This window comes from Cricetulus griseus (genome assembly GCF_003668045.3).
Source record: "Cricetulus griseus strain 17A/GY chromosome 1 unlocalized genomic scaffold, alternate assembly CriGri-PICRH-1.0 chr1_0, whole genome shotgun sequence".
NCBI lineage: Eukaryota > Metazoa > Chordata > Mammalia > Rodentia > Cricetidae > Cricetulus > Cricetulus griseus.
In genome coordinates, this window is record NW_023276806.1 from 64,314,323 (window position 1) to 64,329,714 (window position 15,392).

A 15,392-nucleotide genomic window follows, 5' to 3' on the forward strand; every position below is an offset into this window, starting at 1 on the left:
CCCAATGGGGGCTATTTGTATGAACTCAAAAGATAAGGCCTGAAGTGAATTTTCTTGCGAGGGGCTGCTGCGTGTGAGCAGAGGGAAGGAGTGTCTATCGGGAATGCAGAGGAGCCAGAAGCTGTGAGGACTGGGGCAGCCGCCTCCTACCTTCTTTTTGTTGCTTTTTGTTGTTTTGTTTTGTTTGCTTGTTTTTAGAGTCAGGAGGGCAATCCAGTGAATACTGGATGCCCCGAGTTTATCTTCAACATTCTTAAGTACCCCAACCAAAAGGGGAACAAGGCAGAAGGCATCTTTATCATGTGTGAGGAAGAAACTGCCTCCTAACTTCTGTAACTACCCCACTACCTTCCCGCAGAAGCATGGAGCCCGGGTGCCCTGAGTTGCTGGAGCCACCAGAAGATATCTTCTCAACAGGATCCTTCCTGGAGCTGGGACTCAACTGTCCTCCCTCAAAGGTTCTGATGGCTAGGCTTCAAGAGCAGGCCTGCAAGACTGGGAGATGAGTGTGGCTGAGGCTGAGTGAGTTTGTTGAATGGAAGTGGGAATGAGGGTCAGACAACTCTGACTAGAAGCCTAGGAGGCTTCAGTTCCCTCAAGGAAAGAGGTCTGGTAACAGAGCCCACAAAACAGCCATGAACTGTAACGATTTCTAGGTCTAAGAAGGGAAAGCACCAAAATCGAAGCATAAAGGATGTATGACTAACATCAGGTAGGACTTTCAAAATTCTTCAGACACTCATACCTCTCCTTCTCTAGGGCCTTCAGAAGAGCGAACCTGACGATTTCCTGAACCTCTTCATTGATCCCAATATGGTATACTGCTCAGAAACATCTCCTGGTAGTGACAGTGGTGTCTCTGAAGAACCTAACTGCCCTGCCCCACAGGCACCCGGTTCCCCTGCCCTCTATGAGGTTGTCTATGAGGCAGGGGCCTTGCAGCACACTCAGCAGGAAGCAGGGCCAACCTTTGGACTCATCTCCATCCAGATAGGTCAGTGTACTTTTTGGAAAGAGGACAATGGCCTTTTTAGGCCCAGCCCTGACCATGTGGTTTAAGGGAGAAGGTTCTACTGTGCCACTGTCCCGTCCCTGCTGTCATCACCGTCTTCTGATTCCTTCATCCCAGACTATCTTCTTCTTCAGATCAGTGGAGTCCTGCATTTATGGTGCCTGGTACCTGTACAGTCAGCGGGCTGTCCTCAGATGCTCATAGACACATCCTGCCAAGAACCAGCACCACAGCCCCAGCACCTCCTGCTGCCCTGGTAAGTCTTGAGACCAGCTAGAACTAGTGTTCCCCCGGTGCACATGTCCTCACATAAATGGGAGTGCAGGGGAAAAGGGAGGGGGAACTAATGAGGAATTGTTTTGCCCAACTTTTGGTGGTGGTTTGAAGGCCCAGGAGAAACAAGCAATTCTAAGAGCAGGAAAGCATGGGGGAAGAGAGCTCTTGGGGACCAGAGTAGTAAGGACTTACTTAATTGCAAGGGGGATGAGGCAACCTGCAGCCAGAGCCCGAGAGAAACCAAGACCTAGTGTGCTTTTACATTCAGCCAGAGCTACTCTCTCAGCCTTGGAAAGGAAAGGGAATCGGGATAGGACACCTGGGAATCCTCCTGGCTAATGAGGCCAGGGTGATAGAGAAACAGTATCAAGTGTTTGCACTAGAACAATTGCCCTGTGGCCAACGCTGCAGCGATGTGTGGAGGCCCTATCATGTACCTTCCCCTAGGTGAGCTAGACACTCCTGCTCTGCAGAACAATAGAGGCCAAGCGGAGGCCATGTTCCTCTCTCTAACTTGGGATGTATGCCTTGCCTGGAGTCCAAAGGCAGAAAACAGGTCCTAGCTGTCCGCTAAAACTGTGCTTGAAGCTGGGACCAGAAGCCATGCTAGGGGTTTGCATATCAGCACAGGATTTGTGCTTGTTTTACTTTTAAAGTCCTCTGTGCTCCATTCTCAGAGATTTCGGTTAGAGAGATTGGGAGAAACACCACATTAAAAGACTTGGAGAAAAAAGGGAGACATCACAAAGAAATTAGAAAATGATTTAGCCAAGAGCCAGAGGCCATCAAAAAGCCTAAGTCAGAGGCTGAGAGATGGGTCTGTGAGGAGCACTTGTTATGTGTGCATGAGGACCTGAACTGGTCAGATCCCCAACACCCACATAAACAGCTACATATTCCCTTAAGGACTTGCTCTAAGGGGTTAAAACAACAAGAGGATCACTGGGGCTTGCTGATCACCAGTCTAGCTCCAGGATAAGTAAGAAACTCAGTCTCAAAGGAATAAGGTGGAGAGTGACAGAGCAGAACCCTGTATTACCTGTTTGGCCTCTGGTCACACGCATCATACCTGGACACACAAGTGCAACTACATCTGTCTCTCTTTCTCACACACAGTAAAAAGCCAGACTAAGTTATTCTCTTAAAAGTTATTTATTGCCGGGCATTGGTGGCACACGCCTTTAATCTCAGCACTCGGGAGGCAGAGGCAGGTGGATCTCTGTGAGTTCAAGACCAGCCTGGTCTACAAGAGCTAGTTCCAGGACAGCCTCCAAAGCCACAGAGAAACCCTGTCTCAATAACAAAACAACAACAAAAAAAGTTATTTATTGCCAGGTGGTAGTGGCTCACACCTTTAATCCCAGCACTCGGGAGGCAGAGGCAGGTGGATCTCTGTGAGTTTGAGACCAGCCTGGTCTACAAGAGATAGTTCCAGGACAGCCTCCAAAGTCACAGAGAAACCCTGTCTCGAAAAAAAAAAAAAAAAAAAAAAAAACAAAAAACAAAAAACAAAGCCACATAGAAACCCTGTCTCGGAGAAAAAAAAAAAGTCATTTATTATTGTGTATATATGTGAGGGAGGACAGTGTCAGAGGACAACTTTGTGGCATTGGTTCTCTCCTTCCACCTTTACATGGGTTCCAGAGATTAAAGTCTTGTGTGGCCAGTGCTTTATCTGCTGAACCATCTTACCAGCTACAAACTAAGCTTTCCTTAAATTACAAAGTGTGGTGGCACACACTTAAATCTCTGCACATGAGAGGCAGAGGCAGGAAGAGCACCACAAATTCAAGGCCAGCCTGTTCTACATAGTGATACCCCATCTCAAAAATACAATCCAGGGCCATTAATCCCAGCACTCGGGAGGCAGAGGCAGGCAGATCTCTGTGACTTTGAGGCCAGCCTGGTCTACAAGAGCTTGTTCCAGGACAGCAAGGTCTACACAGAGAGACTCTGTCTCTAAAATCCAACCTCTCAAAAAAAATAAAATTCAAAGGGTAAATCTTTCAAAAAGAAATACCATCAGCAAGATGGCTTATTGGATAAAGGCATTAGCTGCCAAGCCTTTCCACTTCAGTTTGATCCCAAGAACTCACGTGGTGGAAGGAAGCTTACTCCTGAAAATTATCTTTTGACCTTCACACATGCACTGTGACACAAGCATGCCCACACAGACAGATCTCTGCAGAGAGAGTTCCAGGACAGCCTCCAAAGCTACAGAGAAACCCTGTCTCAAAACAAGGAAAATAGATAGATAGATAGATAGATAGATAGATAGATAGATAGATAGATAGATAGATAGATAAAGATCCTTGTCTGAGAGTGGGCAGCTTGACCTGACAGGAGCTTAGAACCTAGGGATGATGACTCACATGTCCCTGTGGTTGACAGGCAACCCAATATTTTACCAAATGAAAGTTAATGGCCAAATTAACTGACAAGGTAATTCAACAAAGCCCACCATAGTGATCATATAAGTTCTCTTCCAAGTGCCTTGAGAGCTAAAGGACAGACCACAGCAGGCCCTCTCTAACTTGGTCATAATGTCAAGGTTCTATGTGTGGACAAAAGCCTCACTCTCCCTGCTCAACTTCAGGAAGGCCCTTTGGCTTGCCACAGAGCCTGTCTGAATGAACTTTCTGCCCCTGACCTTACCTCACCACCTGTGCAAGCAGGAAGCCCTCTCCTGAGAGCACCCTGGGGTGGATGGGCAGCGTGGGGCTGGAAGCAGGTGACCCCGATCCTGCTCATCTCCTGCCACTCCTCCTAGCTGCCCTGCCAGCGCCTGTTCCTGACAGATGAAGAGAAGCATCTGCTGGGGCAAGAAGGGGTTACTCTGCCCTCTCACCTGCCCCTCACTAAGGTAACAACTGCCCCCAAAGGGTGCTCCATCACAGGAGCTCCATTCACCCTATAAAGTGCCTGGACTGCAGGGGACAGTTGGGGAGTTGTGGGAGGCTGAGGGCCCAGCACTGAACACCCTGGGCTTCCAGGCAGAGGAGCGAGTACTCAAGAAGGTCAGGAGGAAAATCCGCAACAAGCAGTCAGCTCAGGACAGCCGGCGGCGGAAGAAAGAATACATAGATGGGCTGGAGAGCAGGTATGTTTGGGCTCACCTTTCTGCACCCCCTTTTCCTCTGGGCCCCCTTCCTCACCTAAGCAAGCACCTGCTAAGCCTGCTCTGCTTCTCCATACTCCCTAGAGTGGCAGCCTGTTCTTCACAGAATCAGGAACTACAGAGAAAAGTCCAGGAGCTCGAGAGGCAGAACACGTGAGTGGAAGCCGTGTTCAGAGGGAGGAGAGGGAGTTTTCAGCCACAGGCAAGCTGTTCTTGAGCTGACTCCTCATTCTTCTCCTAGCTCCTTGGTTGCACAGGTCCTCCAGTTACAGAAGCTCACTGCTCAGACCTCCAGCAGAGCTGCCCAGACCAGTACCTGTGTTCTGGTACCATCTGTGCTTCCCCTCCCCCGACCTCTGCCATCCTCCACAGTTCCACTCAATACCCCCACTACCCTGCACTCTTTACCAAACCCTAGTAACTGTAAAGACCCTTGGCTGATGCTGCCTTTCTCCTCTGCTGTCCCCAAAGCCCAAATGCCTTCTTGCTCCTTTCAGATTCTTCTGTTTTCGCTGGCTCTCATCATCCTGCCCAGCTTCAGCCCCTTTCAGGGTCAACCAGAAGCTAGGCCTAAGGCTTATCAGCCTCATGGAGGTAAGAGGCAAGGGCATAGAAGCCATCCCTTCACCCCCATGAACCAGAAAACTAAAACAATCAAATAGTAGGAATGTTCTTGGCCAGTCTCCTACCCAAGCAAATGCTGTACCACTACACTTTCTCTTCAGTGATTTCCAGAAATATCCTGACTCATAAGGACATGACAGAAAGCCCAGAGATCCCAGCAGTAAAGTCCCAACTGGAGGCACTACCTGAAGTCCCAACTGCAAATGACTCAACAAAGACACAGTTAAAGCTGGTTATGAAGGCTAGACCCACTGGGCAGAGCAGGGGAATGTTGCATGCAGATGAGATGTAAGCACACTTTCCAATTACAGAAGAATCCACATTGTTTCATTTGCAATTCCTATTTAGGTGTCCACATCCTTGGAATTCTAACTCAGGATACTCTAGATTTCTGTCCATAAAGGCCGAATTTGCTTATACTGCAGGGCACCTCAAATACTTCTGTCCTGTATTTGTGATTTTCTTCTTTGGGGATAGGATCAAAGCAAGTTTTGACTCAGAAATAAACTTTCTAGCTAAAATTCTATCCCAGAAAATTTTGTTGCTTCAGACAAATTCTTACTATAGAGCCTAAGCTGGCCTCAAACTCCTGATTCCTCTACAAGTGATAGGACAAGTAAGTCGTACCACATTCAGCTTTGAAATTTTATTATTGTTTATGAGGTGTAAGTGTATTAGTGTGTGTATAAGACACATGTGGAGGTAAAGAGCAACTATTAGCTTCTTCCCTTCCACTATGCATTCTAGGGATCAAACTCAGGTGAGAATGCCTATGAAACAAACACTTCTTAAATTTGTTGTTGTTTTGAGACGGGGTTTTCTGTGTAGCCCTGTCTGTTTTGGAACTTGCTCTGTAGACTATGCTGGCCTCAAACTCAGAGATCCACCTGCCTCTTATGAGTGCTGGGACTAAAGGTGTGGGCCACCACTGCCAAATGTATGTTTATGTGTGTCTGAGTACATACCATATGTGTGTCGGGGCCCATAGAGGGCAATGGATCCTGGCAGTTGTGAGCTCTGCCAGACACAGGTACTGGAACCCAACACAAATCCTCTGGAAAAGCAGCTAGCTTTTTTAACTGCAGAGCCATCTCCAAAGCCACTCCAGCAAGCACTCAAGCTCTTTTATAATACCCGAGCCACTCTGCCAGCCCAGAAATTTTAAATACGAGTAAAAGATGTGCGTGGGGGGGGGAGACTGGAGAGATGGCTCGGTGGTTAAGAACATTTGTTGTTCATGCAGAAGACCTGAGTTTGATTCCTAGCACTTGCACGGCAATTCAGTCATCTTTAACTCAAATTCTAGAGGATCTGATATCCTCTTCTGACCTGAGGGCACCAGGCATGCGAGTGATGCCAGTACACAAAGGTAAACCACTCACACGTAAAAGATAAATAAATCTGAAAAGAAGAGAAACCCTGTCTTGAAAAACCAAGGGAAAAAAAAAAGAATAGAAAAAAGGAGAGATAATTGTTACTTGCGAAATCCTCATTCCCTTTTTTTTCAGGCCCCCATGACTTCTATCCCATATCAAATTATTATTTTTTTTAAAAAAAGGCTTATTCATTTGGGGGCCGAAGAAGTGGTTCAGGGGTTAAGAGCACTTGCTTGACCAGAATTAAAGTCCCTGCACCATATGACAGCAGAGTACCCGGCACCCTCCTCTGGCCTCCAAGGGCACCAGGCATGCACATGGTGCACAAACATACATGCAGGGTTATATTTACTTATACACAAGGGGGACACCTTTAAAAAGAAATATTTTTATTCATTTTTCTGTGTATATGAGTTTTACACATGAGTTTATGTGCACCAACTTACCTGCAGGTGCCCATAGAGGCCAGAGGGCATCAGAGCTCCTGATACTAGAATTACCACCTGATGTGGGTGCTGGGAATCAAACCCAGATCCTCTAGTAAGAGTAGCAAGTGCTCTTAAGTACTAAGTCAACTCACCACCCTCTTTTATTTTGTTTATTGTTTGTTTTTTTGAGGCAGGGTTTCTCTGTGGCTTTGGAGGCTGTCCTGGAACTAGCTCTTGTAGACCAGGCTGGTTTCAAACTCAAAGAGATCCACCTGCCACTGCCTCCCGAGTGCTGGGATTAAAGGCATGCACCACCAACACCCGACACACCAGCCTCTTTTAATTTAATTAATTTTCTTGAAATAGAGGCTCACTATGTATCCCTGGCTGACCTGGGGCTTTGTGGAAAAGATGGCTTTGAAGTCACGGAGATCAGTCTCTCTCTATCATCCATGTTTGGAATTCAAGGCATGTGCCACCACATGCAGTCCTTCCCCAAAGCCAAATTATTATAGGAAAGGAAATTGTTTTAGTCCTTTATTAGTTTTTTCTTTTTAAAGACAGTCTTATTATGTAGTTCAGCCTAGCCTACCTACAAATTTACCAAGTAGCCTCCAGCCCCCCTCTCTCAAGTGCTGGGATTACAAGTGTGTGCCACCATGCCCAGCTCTATTTCACATTTTATTGTGCTCATTAATGGTCTGGAAGAAGTCAGGGGAAGGTGCTAGTACCACAGACACAGAGTGCAAATTCTCCTACTGAACCTTCTTCATACGAGATCCAGTCTGCAAGACCCAGCATAATACAGTGGGATTCAGCTATATGGACTCAATTTGCTTCCGGACCTTTTCAAGAGCCTTTCTATCCAGTTGTCTTTGACGAATGATGACAAGGCAAGCGAAGACTAAAGCCACACCCACCATGGTGCCTTCAAACTTCCAGAATAAGTGTTGTTCCATCAGAGCTGAACGGCAGCTGAGGGCAGAAAAGGAGAGTCAGTCACAGGAAAAATTGGTCTCTCTTAATTAGTGTTGTCTATTTCAGTCTATCTAATACTATCCAAAAATAAGAGAAACTGGGGTTATTCATATATTTAGTCCCTGGTGAGATAAACAGAGTAGCATTAATCAGTTTGATTACCTTTTTTTTTTTTTTTTTTTAAAGATCTCAAGTAGTTCAACTTGGTCTGGAACTTTTGACTTCCTACCTCTACTTAAGTGCGGGGTTACAAGCATATACCACCATGCCCAACTTTTTTCCTTTTTAAATAAATAAATAAATAAAGCCGGGCGTTGGTGGTGCACACCTTTAATCTCAGCACTCGGGAGGCAGAGGCAGGTGGATCTCTGTGAGTTTGAGACCAGCCTGGCCTACAAGAGTTAGTTCCAGGACAGCCTCCAAAGCCACAGAGAAACCCTGTCCCGAAAAACCACAAAATAAATAAATAAACAAATAAATAAAAAGCTGGATATGGTGGTGCATGCCTTTAATCCCAGCACTGCAGATCGCCGAGTTCAAGGCCAACCAAGTCTATAGAGTGAGTTCCAGGACAGACAAACCGGCAACTTTATTTTCTTTCTAAGCAATGTTGGGGATTAGACTCCTGGCCTCCTACATACAAGGCAAGTACTCCACCAATGAGTTACATTCCCCACCTCTACCAATTTATCAGAAAACATGGCTAATAGCATAGCACTGAAGACTAGCGTTAGGAATTTGGGGTAATTTGGCTCAAATCCCCTCTCCTTCTAGTATGCCAAACTACATCAAGACCAGGAGATAGCTATACAGTAACAGACCAGAGGCGGGCACTTCAAAGTAGAGAAGCAGCCCTTACCTTTTGAATTCATTCCTTTTAGATGAGCTGCATGTGATTTTCTCCACATACCCTGTAGAACTACACTCAGGCGTTGTTTTCTACCAAAAGAAAGATCCAAACAAGTATGTTAGGAAGGAGTAGCAGAAGAAACAGAGACCTGCTGTTCAAAAAGGGCCAGCGCTGGTGGGCAGTGGACGGTTAATGGAGAGCCCAGGTGTAGATGGTGGTGATGATTAGGAAGGCAACAATCTAAGAGGTGAGGAAAAATTCCAGAGCCTGATATATTAAAATATGAACAGGGCATAATTATGAGCTGAACATTATCATTAATGTAGAAAGGACATCGTTTTAAAGGGAATTTAAGTTCAAATTTGAGGGCTGGCAAGATGGATCTGGGGGTAAAGATGTGTGTAGCAAAGATTAACAAATCACATCTATGTGGTGGAGAAAGAGGAACAATCTCCTCAACTTGTCCTCTGACTTCAAAATAAATGGGTTACATGGTGAGTTCCAGGCCAGACAGAGTTACATAATGAGACACTGTCTCAAAAACACATTTAAAAAAAAAAAAAAGGGGGGCTGGTGATATGGCTGGGTGGTTAAACACACTGGTTGCTCTTCCAGGGGACAGGGTTCCATTCCCAGCACCCACATAGTGGCTCATAAGACAGAAGACCTCTTCTGGATTTTTAGGACACCACACACACGGTACACATACACGCAGGCAAAACACTCATATACATAAAATAAACCAAAGAAAATAAATAAAATATCAAATGTAATAAAGTTCAGATTTGAACGCATCCTAAGACTCTGAGAAGCAGTACTGGCATGCTTAAATTAAAACAAAACAAAGCAAAAAAACTTGAAGACTGGAGAGATGGCTCAGTGGCTAAGAGCACTGGCTGCTCTTCCAGAGGACCGGGGTTCAATTCCCAGCACCCACTGGCAGCTCCAGGTCCAGGGGATTCAACACCTTCCTTCATGCAGGCATAGATGCAGGCAAACACCAATGCACATAAAACAAAACAAAAAACTCACAATCTGGAAGTTAGAACACGGAGTACACTCTTCAGTCACTACGAACTCTTCCATCAGCCAACATGGCGAAGTTGAGGAGCTCACTAAAAGGAGAGAGAGAAAAATGGCCAGTTGAAGACTATTCAAAAAACATTTCCCGGGCTGGAGAGATGGCTCAGCGGTTAAGAGCAAGGACTGTTCTTGCAGAGGTCCTGAGTTCAATTCCCAGCAACCACATGGTGGCTCACAACCACCTTGAATGAGATCTGGTGCCCTCTGCTGGCCTGCGGGCAGAAGACTGTATATATAATAAATAAAATCTTTAAAAAAAAATTCTCGCAAAGGCTCTACCCATCTAGCGTCCCAACACACGCGGCACGTCCTTTTTCTACCTATCTGTGAGCTTGGTATACTAAAAAAGACACTAACAACAAAAACAACCTGTAGAGGTACGGGGTTACCGGGCAATCACACACCTGACAACTTCTCCTCGAGCACCGGGGCCTCTGCTTCGCTGCAGTAGGGAAAGAGGGCAAAAACGACGGTGAGAACGCAGAAAACAGGGCACAGCCACTTCGGAGGCCAGTGGGTGCGATGTCCGGGTTCCTGGCTCCGCCCGCGCGCCCCTTTTCCCTGCCTCAGCACCCACTTACCAGAGCTTTAAGGTGAAAGCACACAGCAACCAGCAGAGGTGGCCGCCCCGGGGGAGGCCAAGCCTCCCCGCGCCCGCGAGCATGGAGCAGTCACTGTCGCACCTGTTGCAGCAGACCTCCCAGAGGTTCCAGCTCCGAGCAGCCAAATGCCCGAGTTCTCTCCCTGGGGCAACTAAGGCTCTATTGGAATGGCCTCGCGCCCACAGCGAGAGTAATCCATGCGGATTTGTTGGCTAGAAGCGCGAGGCCTTCGTGGGGGCGCAAGCAGCTGGAGGGAGGGCGCGCGGTGGGGACCTAATGCCCGCGCCCCTCGGCCTCGGTCTCGGGAGCGGCCATCTTGCTCGCGGAGGCTCCTGGTCCCGGCACTGGCGGCGACGACGACGACGACGACTCGTCCGTCCGGGGTGCTCGCGTCTGTCTCCTGCTGGGGCTTGTAGTCGTTCCGGACTCCGGCCACCGCATCTCACTGCGTTTGCGCAGCGCCGCGCGACGCATCAGCGGGCGCCGCGCGGCAGTGTGGTCCTTGTAGTGTTTGCAGAGCCGGCTGGAATGGCGGCGGCGGCGGCGATTTTTGTTTGTTCTGGGTTCGCTCCTCCCCGGTGTCGTCTGTTTGTCCAGTTACAACTAGGTGAGCAGGAAGACATAAAAAAGGGCAATACAGCCGGGCAGTGGTGGCGCACGCCTTTAATCCCAGCACTCGGGAGGCAGAGGCAGGCGGATCTCTGTGAGTTCGAGGCCAGCCTTGTCTCCAGAGCGAGTGCCAGGATAGGCTCCAAAGCTACACAGAGAAACCCTGTCTCGAAAAAACAAAACAAAACAAAAACAAAAACAAAAACAAAAACAGGTAAAAAAAAAAAAAAAAAGGGCAATACGCCGCTCTGTGGGGTATTCACCAAAACTGTGGGCTCGCCAGGCGGTGATGCCTGATCCCTTTAATCCCAGCACTCGGGAAGCAGAGGCAGACGGTTCTCTGTGAGTTCGAGGTCAGCCTGGTCTACAAGAACTAGTTCCAGGACAGCCAGGGCTACACACAGAGAAACCTTGTCTGAAAAACCAAAAATCAAACAAAACACTGTGGGCTCACCATTAATTAGGCTCTTCTATATCCTCCCCATCCCTTGCTAACCACCCTGGACGGGCTTGAGAATTTGGGTCTGGGGAGTCTACTGAATCGAAGTTGAAACTTGCTCTTGTCTCAGGACTTGCACCCCACTCTACGCAGATGAACTGTGTCTGTGTGAAACTGCTTGACAGAGCAGTTCCTTTGAATAACCTTCAGATGTTCTCATCTCTCCCCTGCTCCTACAAATACGGACATGATCTCAAGACCAAGAGCATGAAGATTTTTTTATTTGTTTTTTTGTTTTGTTTTTCGAGACAGGGTTTCTCTGTGGCTTTGGAGCCTATCCTGGAACTAGCTCTTGTAGACCAGGCTGGTCTCTAACTCACAGAGATCCGCCTGCCCCTGCCTCCCGAGTGCTGGGATTAAAGGCATGCGCCACCATCGCCCGGCTGTTTGTTTTTTGAGACTGGGTTTTTCTGTGCACCCCTGGATGTCCTGGAACTCATGTTCTAGAACAGGCGGGTCTCAGACTCAGATATCTGCCTGCCTCTGCCTCCCAAGAGCTGGGATCAAAAGGCATGAGTCATCACACCCATCTAGTGCACCGAGGAGGTTTTTAATTGAAAACAATATTGGAATTAGATCCATGTGCTTTTTAGCTACAGGACTTTAGAATAACAACTGGCCTGACTCGGTGGCTCAAGTCTTTAGTCCCAGCACAGGCCGGTGGATCTCTGAGTTTGAAACCTGTCTCTACATAAGTGAGTTCCTGCCCAGCTGGAATAACACGATGAGAGACTGTGCCTCAAAAATAAGAGAAAGAAATTAAATATCTGCCCTGCTGGAAACATGGTTCAGTAGTTAAGAGCACTGCTGTTCTTCCAGAGGACGAAGGTTAATTCTCAGCACCTGCAAGGAACTCACAATTGCTTTTAACTCCAGTGTAGAAGATCTCACACACTCTTTTGGCCATCATAAGCACTGGGCATGCAAAGTATTCTCAGTAACATACACAGACACATAAAATAATTTTTGGGTTTTTTTTTTTTTTTCCGAGACAGGGTTTCTCCCAAGCCTATGTACATTCTTCAATACATTGTGACCCATTTAGAGGCCTTTTTTTGGGGCGGGGTTCGAGACAGTGTTTCTCTGTGGCTTTGGAGACTGTCCTGGCACTAACTCTGGAGACCAGGCTGGCCTCGAACTCACAGAGATCAGCCTGCCTCTGCCTCCAGAGTGATAGGATTAAAGGCGTGTGCCACCAATGCCCCGCCCATAAAATAATTTTTTAATAAAAACATCCCTCCATAGAATGTGATTAAGATGTTAGTCTTCTTGGGAAGTCATTGTCTTTGTGTTGTTTGATTTTAAAGTCAGGGTCTTGATATGTAGCTCTGGCAGCCCTTCAGCTTGCAGCATTCCTGCCTCTGCCTCCTGAATGCCATTTCCAGAGTACATGAGACCCCATCTCAAAAACTGATAAATAAATTAAAAAAGAAACAAAGAATTCCAGATTTTATGTAGACCAAAATGTGCCATTAAAAAAATTAGAGCCAGGCAGTGGTGGTGAATGCCTTGGTCCCAGCCCTTGAGAAGCAGAGGCAGATGGATTTCTGAGTTCAAGGACATGGTCTACATGAGTTTCAAGCAGCCAGAGCTGTTACACAGAGAAATTCTGTCTCAGAAAAAACAAAGAAACTTTATCCGGGCAGTAGGTTACAGAGCCACAGCCATGTTGCTTTAGAATCAACCTGATTTTCTGTATTACTCAGAAAAGTTTAACTATGCCTTTCCAACTATCTCTGTTCTGAGCAGGATTTCCCTCTCACACTTTAGGCTTCTTTAATTCTAATAAAATTGTCCTTGAGACTTAAGGGGAAAGCAGACAAGCTAATGTGTGCTGTCTCCCCTACCCCACCCAGCTGCAGAGAACTATAGAGCATTTGGCTATCTAATATTACAACACCTTATTGTTGATCCCCAGCCCCAAGGGGAAGGAGATTTGTGAGGTGTTTTTTTAATTCATATAATTTTAAATGTATTTTTAGAGCTGGGTGTGGTGGTGCATATCTTTAAGACAGAAGCAGGCAGAAAAACTTAGTGAGACCCTTGTCTCCTAAATAAACATACATTTTATATTGTGTGGGTTCATATAAGTGTGTGTGTGAGTCCTTTTGTGCCATGGTGTGCTTGTGGGGGTCTAAGGACAATTTTCTAGAAGGTCCTTTTTACTTTGTTTTGTTTTTGAGACAGGTGTAGTCCTGGCTATCTCGGAACTCACTCTGTAGACCAGGCTGGCCACAAACTCAGACATCCACGCACCTCAGCCTCCCCAGTGCTGGCATTAAAGGTGTGCACCGCCTCTGCCTGGCTAGGCAGAATCTTTTGCTACTCCTGCTGTGCTCTACACTCCAGGTTAGCTGGCCTATGGGCTTCCTGGCAATTCTGTCTCCACCTCTCATCTCATTTAGGAGTGCTGTGATTAGAGATGTGTCACCACATCTGGCATTTTTCAGAGGTTCTGGAGATTGAACCCATGGTATCAGGCTTCATAGTTAACACCCTGTCTTGAAAAGAAAGAAAGAAAGAAAGAAAGAAAGAAAGAAAGAAAGAAAGAAAGACTGCATCTCACTGTATGGTCAGCTTAAGATCCATAGCTGAAGTGGGGGATTCCCATGAATATGAGACAGACTAGGGTATGTACGGAAACTGAGTCTCAAGGGGCAGGGATGTGAAAGAGGGTAAAATATAGATAGGGACGTGTATCTAGCCTGATTTTTGTGCTTATATTTCTGGTGTCAATAGTTTTAGCTCCTCTATTTCTCAGGAGTTAAGTGTTGTTTATGTCACAGTACCTGGGAGACATAAAGACCACTGCAAGTTTAAGACCACACTGTGAGACCCAGTGCGGTGGTCTGAATGAGAATGGCCCCCACAGACCCATGCATTGGGATGCTTGGACCCCAGCTGTTGGAACTGTTCCCTAAGGATGAGGAGGTGTGTCCTTGTTGGAGGAGGTGTGACACTGGAGTTGGCTTTGAGGTTTCAAAAGCCCACAGCATTTCCAGTCAGCACTTTCTCTGCCTCGTGCTTGTAGATCATCACGTAAGTTCTCAGCTACAGCTACAGAACCATGCCCGCCTGCTTCCATGCTCCCCACCATGATGGTCATGAGCCATCTGGAACTACAAGCAAGACCTCCATACACTCCTCTTTAATTGCCTTGGTCATGGTATCCCTTCAAAGCAATGGAAAAGTAGCAAAGACACCAAGGTGCATGAAATAAAAAAGATGACAGGTTAGACTGCTCATCAGGTAAGTCTTGGCCATGTAAGCCTGATGACCTGAGAATCATTCTCCACATGTATGCATTACAGCCACACATGTAACAGAATACTAAAAATAAAACGTTATTTATTTTTTAGACAGGTGTCACTGAAGGAACCAGCTTCCTTTTGGCAGCCATAACAGCCGAACATGTGCTTGCCATAAACCTGCCTTGGTCACGTAGAGGTCAGATGCCTGTCTCGTGACAAGGAACCAATCAGAAGTTAGCTGGTGGCGCTATGCTTTACGACCCTGGGTGTGCTTTACGGACAAGCGCATGACAGTGACGTAGAGAGCATAGCAACCACCCTGGGAGGGCCTATGGGCCATAACAACCAGTTGACCAATCAATACAGGGCAAGCCTTCCAAGCCTGGAAGCACACCAATCGTGAGCCTGTGCGTAAGCCTGTGTGTACCCCTAGACACTCCCCTTATGCTGCCCTATAAGATCTTTTGGGAGCCCGTAGGAGCCGTCTTTTCTAGCCGTCCGCCATGGCGGGTGGGTGAAAGACCCGAGCTAACATGGGGTTAGCTCGTTAAATTACAATAAAGCCTCATGCAGTTTGCATCAAGCTTTCGCCTCCATTCTGTGTTTGGGGTGGCCGCCGTCCTGGGCTAAGATTCTGGAAGCCTCAGCTTTCTGAGGGTCTTACATCACTATTGTAGTCCTGGATG

General features: G+C 47.0%; 2 protein-coding genes across 4 annotated transcripts; one reads left to right on the top strand and one right to left on the bottom strand.

Moving 5' to 3' along the window:
- The first annotated feature begins 361 nt into the window (after positions 1-361).
- Creb3l4 (cAMP responsive element binding protein 3 like 4) lies at positions 362-5,611 on the top strand. Of its 3 annotated transcripts, XM_035451957.1 has the most exons (10): positions 362-486; positions 575-612; positions 760-994; positions 1,147-1,268; positions 4,059-4,151; positions 4,282-4,388; positions 4,491-4,559; positions 4,648-4,732; positions 4,904-5,000; positions 5,132-5,611. In XM_035451957.1, exons 1-10 carry the CDS (start codon positions 363-365, stop codon positions 5,320-5,322), a joined length of 1,161 nt encoding a protein of 386 aa, XP_035307848.1. In that variant the 5' UTR covers position 362; the 3' UTR covers positions 5,323-5,611. The 3 variants fall into 3 exon arrangements, with proteins under 3 accessions (XP_035307848.1, XP_035307849.1, XP_035307850.1); XM_035451958.1 differs by lacking the exon at positions 575-612 and having other exon boundaries at positions 362-485; XM_035451959.1 differs by lacking the exon at positions 575-612 and having other exon boundaries at positions 362-458.
- A 1,746-nt stretch (positions 5,612-7,357) lies between these two features.
- Jtb (jumping translocation breakpoint) lies at positions 7,358-10,765 on the bottom strand. Its single transcript, XM_027393327.1, has 5 exons — positions 10,327-10,765; positions 10,150-10,187; positions 9,695-9,777; positions 8,672-8,751; positions 7,358-7,809 (listed from the first exon to the last, which is right to left on the bottom strand). Exons 1-5 carry the CDS (start codon positions 10,407-10,409, stop codon positions 7,653-7,655), a joined length of 441 nt encoding a protein of 146 aa, XP_027249128.1. The 5' UTR covers positions 10,410-10,765; the 3' UTR covers positions 7,358-7,652.
- Between the last annotated feature and the right edge of the window lie 4,627 nt (positions 10,766-15,392).

What these genes read in the sequence shown, in the direction of transcription:
- Jtb (XM_027393327.1), bottom strand. Translation starts at nt 10,409, where the DNA reads ATGCTCGCGGGCGCGGGGAGGCTTGGCCTCCCCCGGGGCGGCCACCTC. An exon ending in GCTTTCACCTTAAAGCTCTG is followed by an intron (nt 10,188 to 10,326) that starts GTAAGTGGGTGC and finishes TCCCTACTGCAG; the next exon opens with CGAAGCAGAGGCCCCGGTGC. An exon ending in AAAAGGAATGAATTCAAAAG is followed by an intron (nt 7,810 to 8,671) that starts GTAAGGGCTGCT and finishes TTCTGCCCTCAG; the next exon opens with CTGCCGTTCAGCTCTGATGG.
- Creb3l4 (XM_035451957.1), top strand. Translation starts at nt 363, where the DNA reads ATGGAGCCCGGGTGCCCTGAGTTGCTGGAGCCACCAGAAGATATCTTC. An exon ending in CAGCACCTCCTGCTGCCCTG is followed by an intron (nt 1,269 to 4,058) that starts GTAAGTCTTGAG and finishes CACTCCTCCTAG; the next exon opens with CTGCCCTGCCAGCGCCTGTT. An exon ending in CTCACCTGCCCCTCACTAAG is followed by an intron (nt 4,152 to 4,281) that starts GTAACAACTGCC and finishes CTGGGCTTCCAG; the next exon opens with GCAGAGGAGCGAGTACTCAA.